At 38.0% G+C, this 9,453-nt stretch overlaps 1 protein-coding gene across 1 annotated transcript in view; it reads left to right on the forward strand.

The window, feature by feature from the left end:
• ranbp10 (RAN binding protein 10) overlaps positions 1–9,072 on the forward strand; it is a 42,861-nt gene extending 33,789 nt beyond the window's left edge. The window contains exons 11-15 of the mRNA XM_082540531.1: positions 1,199–1,338; positions 1,493–1,641; positions 2,795–2,906; positions 4,747–4,888; positions 5,200–9,072. Coding sequence (XP_082396657.1) covers positions 1,199–1,338; positions 1,493–1,641; positions 2,795–2,906; positions 4,747–4,877 — 532 coding nt within the window. The 3' untranslated portion in view covers positions 4,878–4,888; positions 5,200–9,072. The remainder of the gene's footprint in view (positions 1–1,198; positions 1,339–1,492; positions 1,642–2,794; positions 2,907–4,746; positions 4,889–5,199) is intronic.
• The last annotated feature ends 381 nt before the right edge of the window (positions 9,073–9,453 follow it).

Below are 9,453 nucleotides of genomic sequence, written 5' to 3' on the forward strand. Positions count from 1 at the left end.
CCTAGGATATCTTTCCCTCATCTCATTTCACTTACCCTAACTTTTGGAATCCAGCTAAGTGGTTATCAACTCGATAATTCAGGGATACCAAATCTAGCTGCAAGTCTACTTACATGCAAGTCAAAGTCAAACACTTTAAGTGCTTTGACTTGAAAAACATGATATTAATTTAAGCACATTTAAATCCAAGAAAGGAAGGAGGCAAGAATGTGCGTTTATAGCCTCATCAGTATCACGGCTCTGTCATTAGGAAACAGGAAGATTGGACTGTAATTACAGCTGTGTATTCCATTAAATTAACTTGTTGCTGGGGCACCCAACAGCTTGCTTGTTAAGGCTGTCATTACACCTTAAAAAACTTAATGTGCTATTTAAATGAACAGTGGCTTGTAAAGCACTATCAGTCTTATTCTTTCAGCTACAACCCTTTAAACGGTCTGAGAGCAAGTACAGAACAAATATAAAAGCATAATTCAAACCATTAGGTAAGCTTACTTGCAAATGTTATATAAGGTCAACAAGTAAAAGGCTTAGCCGCCCTGTTTGATGACTGCAGCGCTTGCAGGAAAATTAAATCGCTTGCAGCCAGGAGGAGGAAAAACCAAAGACCTAAGAATCTATATTTCTTATTAATGTTCATCAGAGAAACACAGACATTAGAAAATCTCTAGAAAGTATAGACTATGTGCATAACATTGTCTGGGGGATCATCTTGGAATGGTGATGTTATTTTCTAGAGATTAACTGGTCAGTATGCACTTGTTTAGAGTTGTTGTTCTTGAATGTAACCTAATCTGAAGTGGGTTAGGTGTGCAGCTGGATTAAAAATGGCAATGATAAGAAGTGAACCAACCCAAACCCAAGGTTAAACCAAAACATTGAGGTGATGCAGGTTGTATTATGTTTGCTGACAGTTGTTCGTTCAGTGATGGCAGGGGATGTTTCCCTTCATTATTTAATTTTAGGCATAAATATAAGAGATAGATAACATAAGCTAATAAAGGTGTTAATGGGTGCAGAATATTTGTTCAGATGCTCCAAATGCGGTGTTTGGCACGGGGGGGGGGGTGTTAGTAAAGATCGCATGTTTTCTAAATAGTTCATTATTGTGATACTACCCAGGCCTAAAATGTTCCTTAATATTGTCTTTTACACTCTGTGTGTGTGTGTGTGTGTGTGTGTGTGTGTGTGTGAGCAGTGACAGTGAGATGGAGATCGAAGCAGAGCACTACACCAACGGCGTTGTTGAGGGCTCCTCGGCGCGGATCATGAACGGAACATACAAACATGAAGAAATCCTTCAGCCAGACGACAACAGCATTGGCAATGGAGTCACAGGTACACGAAGAATACACACGTGCACTCAGTCACACTCCTGAAAATGTCTTGGTCTTTATACTGCTTCTAGCCTTTATATTTCCTCTTGCTTTAGACTTGATCCACCTTTCTTTAGGATGTTTTTACAGTGCGTTTGTGTGTGTTTCTCCACCAGATGAGGTTTGTAGTCACAGCAGACAGCTTTGTGGTGGGAACCAAGCAGCCACAGAGAGGATGATCCAGTTTGGACGGGAGCTGCAGGCGCTCAACGAACAGCTGTGTCAGGAGTACGGCAAGAATACCACACACAAGAAAATGTTACAGGTACACACACATTCCACTGCACATGGGCTCGAGCTCAACAAACAGCTACAATGCCAAAAAACAGATGTGATGCAAGGAGTGGGCTGAGGAGATTTGTTTCTGCTGGCACCAGTTAAAGTCCTGGTTATAGTATTCTGTGCACGCTGCAGAAATTGGACGGACTTATGATTTATAATGTGCTGTTGTAAAACAGATAAAGTCAAAGTTATTTCTGACAAGCAGTAGTTTCCAATGTACAGGAAGATCCTAAATCAGTCTTTATTTGCAGGGCACTTCATCTTTACAGTTTAAAGTGTTTTACAGGTGACTGACAAGAATTTAAGGAAACACAAATAAAAATGGTGAAAAAGTAAATAAAAAACATTTAATTAAAAAGACCAGAGTAAACCATTTATCTCTGGATTTTTTTGGATATGTGAAACTTCTTCAGGTTTTTTTTTTTTTTGAGTTTTAAAACAAACATTTTTCCAGTATCATTTGATCATTTTGTATTGATATTATCATACATACCCCTCTTTTTAAAACTTCAAAAGAGGGTTATGCATGTATTGAAATGATGTGCTGGGACACTGTTTTGGCATTCTCATTTTTGTCCACCAGGGGGCAGAAATGTAGGCCTATATACCATTAAATACCCACTTGCATACTCAGCAGGCAACATTATCATGTCATCACCCTCATTAAAGTAAGAATACTTAGAATAGCATTATTAGTTGTTTGTATTATTTATATTATGATCACTCATTAGGTTATCCACGTTTTAGTGTTTGTGGACTGGTGAATATTGGAAACAAAAAATGAAAAGAGCCTGGTTAGGATAGATTAAGGCGCCTGTTCTCTTTTTGTCTAACTCTAAGTGTTATAGTAGTTTTCTGTCGGTATAATAGGATAAAGACATGACAGGAAAGACTATGAAATGAGTAAACGCAGGACAGTAGCTCTTATGACTTGTCTTCATAATTTATACTGGCCAAACAGTTGTGTCTCGTTAGCTGGTGCCCAGAATGTTAATGAATACTTTGTAGCTTTAGGGCTATTAAGGAAATGCAAAGCTGGAGAGTGTTCTGCACTGCAGGGATTCAGCTGTGTTGTATTCACAAAGGATCTGTGTGTGTGTTTGTGTGTGTGCGTCTCTCGCTGTGTCTCTGTGTAGGATGCATTCAGCCTGCTAGCGTACTCAGATCCCTGGAACTGCCCCGTGGGCCAGCAGTTAGACCCTACGCAGAGAGAGTCACTCTGCTCTGCCCTCAACAGCGCCATACTGGGTAAAGAGCAAAGCACAAACATATTCTGTGGGTTCCGCTCATACATACAAAACTGTGCAAAGAAAAGACAAATATGACTTTCTGTCTTCTTCACCTTAACGATGATAATATCAGAGCTCTGAAGGGGCCAGTGCTGGTATTTAGACCCCTAAGTAAATTGCCCCGACAACATAGTAAACTATTCATTCTCCCTTGAAAATGTACGAATATGCCTCCAAGTTCTAACATTTGACAAGCTTTAAACTGTACACTTTTAAGCTTTCCTACTTTGGAGAAATACAAGAATGTTTTTATATTTAATACATTTTATAAAGTAGGTTTTCTTTTATTCAACAAATAATATGTTTAGCTCCTGCAGAATTACTTTTAATGTTTGATTTACATGATGGAGAAGACTTTTACACAGTACCGTATGTGCTCAAACTTTTTAAGAGAATGCCTTCATTCTGGTTTTGCCTTTGATTAAAAGCCAAAAATGTTTACCTCTAAATCAAGGAAAGCAGCAACAGATGGTATTATAAAGTCTCGTGGCCATCTAATTAATTTGATGTTACAAAGATTGCTTTTTGTCTTTTTCTTTTTTCTTTTTTACAAGAATTAAATCAACACACACAGTGATTTTTGCTAGATGACATTGTTTTGTTGCAGCAGTTCCATATGCAACTCCAACAAGATCAACAGAATAAGGATTTTCAGTTGAATATAAGAATAGAAATCCAAAAAAAATGTCCTTTGTCTTTATAGAATATTGTTATCAAACACCATTCAAAGCCAAGAACAGAGGTTTATGGCTAGAAACCTTTCAATAGACAGATTGCAGTATGGCAAGATTTTCAGGGTTTGCTTGACATCTTGAATACACATAAAGTGGAAGCGAGCACTGTTTTTATTAAAGATAAATGAAAAGGGTTAAAGAAAGTTGTTTTTAAAAATTATAAAAGATATTATGCTAAAACATTAGCATGTTAGCTAAATGAGCTAAATGTAAACAAACCAGATTGTGTGGTGGTTCCTATCTTTAACAGAGCTCAGCATTTATACAAGCATTCAGTGAATCAAAAGGACATGTGGTTAAGAAAGTCAGCACTTAATTCCCTTAATGTTCACGTATTAGAACAGTGTGTATCGCTTGTACCAAGGTTATTATGCTCAAAGCTAGGTGTAAAAAAACATTTTAATTAACTAAATTAAAAAATAGAAATTAGACTTTTGAAAAAATAAATAAATAAATAAATAAAACTAACTGAAATGATATTTTGAACCTGGAAAACGAACTAAAATGAAATGAAAATATAGAAGAAATACCCTGAAACACCTTCAGAAAGTTCTGTTTTTATTGTAATACCTGTACAGATTTTCCTTTAAAACTAAAACTAACACTGAAACTAATAGAAACTAAACTAAACAAACAATAAAAACTAACCCACAACAAGAAAATTCACTCTGGAAACAAACTGAAATAAAACCAAAAATAAAAACCAACTTGAAAGGGGTAAACTATAATAACTTTGTTATGTTCACATATTCTGCTTTTTATTTCCTTGCTTTTAGCCATAGGTAGCAAATTTACTAAAAAACAAATAAAAAATCAATCAATCCTGACATTATTAATATTTTCACTGGATTTTCCCCCAAGGCATACAAAGGTTCATATTAATATGAATATTGAGCTGTCATTTTCTGCCACCAGTAAGAAATGTTGCCTTTCACAAACAGCTGTAATATCTGTTAAAAATGAGATGAGATGATCAGTGCAAACCTAAACTATCTCAAGCCAAGCAGAAAGGAGCAAGAATATTTGATTACTTTCTTTGTGATTCTTTGTGTTTTTCTTCATCAGAGTCTCAAAATCTGCCTAAACAGCCTCCGCTGATGCTAGCGCTCGGTCAGGCCACGGAGTGTGTTCAGCTCATGGCCCGAGTCCGGTCTGGTTCCTGCTCCTTCGCCAGAGTAGACAACTTTTTGCACTAGCCCAGGTCCAGGTGTGTAAATTCATATTTAGGAGTAATCATCCTTATGTGAGGTGGACATTGTAAATAAGCTTAGCCTATAAATCCTGTAATTATCTGAGGGGCACTGAATGTGACTCATAGTAAGGTTTGCATGGTGACTGGCATGTTTGTCTTAAAGGTATGGATGGAGGACAACCTTCATCTCCATCTGTTATTGTCTTTAATTACAGCTAATGTGGACACATGCCTCAAATGGGGGGGGAAAAAGGATAAAATGCTCTCCCGCTGTATTTCTATCAATCATGCTACATTCATTTCATTACCCCACATCTCTCCCACAGGTTATTGTTAAGTAGCACTGAGAGAAGACATGTCCAGCAGGTAGTTGTCATGGCAACGGAGGAAGGAGCGTTGGTGCATTTGGCTGTCCATCAGACCGAGCCAGCAGCACAGGCAAGAGAGGCAGAGGAGAGAGAGAGAAAAGAAAGGTTCCTTTTTATTTAGTATTATAAAATAAATAAATGTGTGACACTATTTAAAGATAATTATTATTCTGTTCATCTAGCCTTTTTTTCTTTTGTTTTTTAGTTCTTTTGTGTCAGTTTGTTGTGCTCATCCTGGAACAAAGAAATTGTAAACCTCCTTCTGATTCTTCCCTTCTGTTTTAACGGGTGGATTTCTTCTCCCTGCTGTCAGTATTGATGTTCTTGTTTACCATATCACAGACCACAATACCCAAAAGCTGGTTTCCACAGTCATCGTGACGCCTATAGGCCTTTTTTTTTTCTCAATTAGACACGGCGGATCTTGAAATACAAAAGGGTTCAAACTCGTCATGAAAATTATTCCAGAAAGTCAAAGAAAATCAAAATTCACTGGACAAAGCTTCCAAGTCATACTCTAATATGTCTGTGCGAGCTAGCAATTTTTTACCCAAAGAATAGGAGACTTCCTTAAAACTTTACCCATGTAAAAGAAAAAAAACATAATTGAAGGTCCTCTGTAGCTGCGAACGCTGCCGGGAGAGAGGGTGATGACAAGAGACTACAGTGGAATATTGGAGGTGTTGGAGCCTTGATTTTACCGTAACATCCAGAACGTCGACCAATCAGCGATGTGGTTGCAGGTGGCAGAGCTCGGCAAGAGCTGCACCGAAAACATCCGCCTTCAGGACCAAGTCTTACACTATTTTAATGGCCACCTTGATGCCAGTATTGAGGAAGTCAGTATCAAACTCAGCTTAACAAGCGGTGTGTGTGTGTGTGTGTGTGTGTGTGTGTGTGTGTGTGTATTCAGGGCACACCCCCTGAGATTTAATTACTGCTGCCCTTTTTTCCTTCGCCATCCTCCACAGCCTGACCTGCTGTGTGCATGTGCTGTTGCAAACACTGTTTCAGAAAAAAAGGAAAACCATCTTCCGAACACACGTGTAGTTTTTTAGGGAGCACTGTGTGATCTTTCGTTTTGATTTTAAAGATTGTGAAAACCAGTTCTGGTTGTTGGGAAAGTTTCTCTCTTTTTGCCTTACACAGAGCCCTTTAGGTTTGTAAAACAAATTAGTCCCAGAGTTCTTTTCAGTATGTACAATAACATGATGGTAAAACAGTCATTTTACCCTTCAGGCTAGCTGCTGGCCACAATGAGATTTACATGCAAGTAAAGACAGTGCTCAGGTCCGCTACTTCCTGTTTTGGTGTCAGGTTATACCTGCCAACAGTCCTGTTTTTACAATATTTCCCTCATACTTAAAGCTGCATAATAAGTTTGCTTTTTTTGTCCGAGTATTCTTAGCTGTCTCTCAATTACTATCTACATGCAGTCCACATACTACACATATTATCAGCCAAAACAGATTCAAGGCGTGTCTTTGCAACAGCTCCCTGCAGAGGCAGGATTCCTGTGTTAGCTGTTGCTCCTTTAATGCTTTACCCGTCAACAAAGACGAGAGCACCACTTTAAAACACGCTTAAAGAATAACAACCAGGATGTGTGTGACAGGTAAATGCAGTCAATATTAGTGCAGTAGTACAAACACTGCAGATTGAAATAGAACATTAGGGTAAGAAGTTTCGTAGGGCAGCAAGCCATGATCCGAGGTAGACGGTTGTAGATGTCATACAGTGCATGACATCAACAAATCTCTGGGTGTTCGAGACCAAAATGCTGGCAGGTATGAGTCAGATCAGTACGAACAGAAGTACAAAATACCGCTTCCAGACACTTCTCACTTGGCTTGATATTCAAATTAATTAAGAAGATATTACGACTTTAAATTACTCAGTTTTACACGGTCAGTTCACAGTTTTCATGTCAGCTTCGGCACCCTTAGACCTTTTTCCACAGCAGAGACTCTGGGTTATTATGAGATAAACACAGATATAATTTGTAAGAAAACAAATGAAACCACTCAGACAAGGCTCCATTTTTATGTGTAATAGAACTGAGCCATCATTAAAACTTGGTCCAAAAGTAACTTTTCTCATGACAACTTAAAATATCTGCTTGGACGAAAAAGGCCTATTAGGCTTCACTAATATCATCAAGTAAGTTTTGGTTAGTGCTTTAGCTAGTTTTTTACTAACTAGCTGTACCTCACCACCTACATGTTAGAGAAGCCATCTTTATTTTGTCTGCTAAGGACTTTGTTTGAAACTACGCAGCTAAAACACAAACTAATTCACTAACTGGTGGCTGACGAGGTTGATTCTTTTGAATCAGCCAATCATTTTGCTGCTCCTCAACACACTGTACAGTAACTAGCCTTTGTTTTAGCAAGACCACATGCTACCTGGCTACATTGCTAGCGGGCTCAGCTGCTTTTAAGCTCACATAGCCGAATAGTACAAAACGTTATTTCTAAAATATTTCTTAAATGTTTGCAAAAACAAAAAAGACCAAAAAGCCACTGTGTTCCTTTCTGTAACACACATGAGCTAACGTGTTAGCAGGCCTGGTTGAAGTTCAGTCGTTTATGCTTTAATGGCTCTTTTTTGGCTTCATTTTTATTTTACAGGAGCCACACTTGAGTTAGAATATATTTGGAGGTAACACTGATATTTTTTCCGTTCTTTAGTATTTGGAAAAGCTAAAATGGAAATCTTGAAGGGATTTCACAGGAACTATTAAACATGTGGATTCAAAGCTTTTTGTTTTCATCAACTCAACTTTCTCAGGTTGATACTGTTTCTACACAACAAAAATGGCAGCCAGTCACAATAGAATAAAACATTAATTGAGTAACTAACCCGTTAATTACTTTCACAATGTTAGCTCTGTAAAGTTGGCTCACGCTGCAGCATTATTCACTTCATTTTTCCCGTGTGTCGGAAGCATTAAGTTTAACTACCACCCCAGTCACATGTGTTTCATTATTTGGTTTTAATGATAAACATGTTTTCCTCTGTAAACATATGAAATGATTTCTTTTCTACAAAGTGGACGGATAATGTGTGACTGACGAAACGTTGTCTCTGTCTGCTTTGTCGTGACCTGGCGAGCGGCGTGCTGATCCACCCTGAAGTGTGTATTTCTATTCATAAGAGATTTTCCGTCTAGGTTATGTGGTCATATCTTTTTAGCTGGTGTTTTGTTTTTGTTTTTCTAAACACCTTCTGCTAATGTAGGATTTATTCTAATAACTACACATACAGACACACCCACAGCATCTGCCTCTGCAGCTGTACAGGACTTCTGTTACACACTATTGAAAGAGAAACCTCTGTTACACACCTGTAGGGGGGGAAAAAAAAATCTTGCTGCTGTCCTGTTGTTTTTGGACTTGGGCTGCATCTCAGCGGTGTTACCACACAGCTTTCCCCCATTATCCCCATTATCCAGCCACTGACATGCTCAGTGACCGTTAGAAGGAAAGGAGATGCGAGCAGTTGTAGAAACGAGCCCGAGGCCTCCGAGGCTTCCCGAGAGGCCGGAGAAACTGATTTAGGCGCCGCAGCTGTGCACAGTTGACTTCTATCATGATTTTGGTTTCAGATTTTCACTTTTGAGTTTTAGGAAAAAAATAAAAATGTTTTAAAAATGTGAAATGAGTTACCCTCTACTTAGCATGACTTGTAAAACCTTTAAAACAATATAAAAAAAAAAGGAAAAATGATAATTACAAAAAAAACTATGTACTGGAACTATGTTAAAAAAAAGAAATGTTTTCTGTTTAATTTTGACAGAATTATTTTTATTAAAATACATCCATAAGCATATGATCGGTGTCCCGTTTTTATTTGGTGTAATTTCTTTTTTTCTCAGGATTTGAGTTCGTTTGTGAGTGAGAGGCAATGACAGCTGTAAACACTTGTACAAAACATTAATGTTAGTAGAGTATAATCTAAAAATTTAGACACATCTGCTTATTTCACTATTGTTATCTTATAAATAATAAACTCACCAAATACTTCATTAGTTAAACCTATTCAACTGCACTTTATAGCACTTTAATCAACCAACCCAATGGCTTCTTTGTGTCTTCCTACAGCAAAGGTAGGAGAGGGGCTGGTTGTATTAAGAGATTTGATTGGGCAATCCAGTGTCAGCATGAAAATGAACCAATGGACTGCTGTCAGGGGCTCTTCAGACTGGCTCAT

Source organism: Aulonocara stuartgranti (genome assembly GCF_965226115.1).
Source record: "Aulonocara stuartgranti genome assembly, chromosome: 7".
Taxonomy (NCBI): domain Eukaryota; kingdom Metazoa; phylum Chordata; class Actinopteri; order Cichliformes; family Cichlidae; genus Aulonocara; species Aulonocara stuartgranti.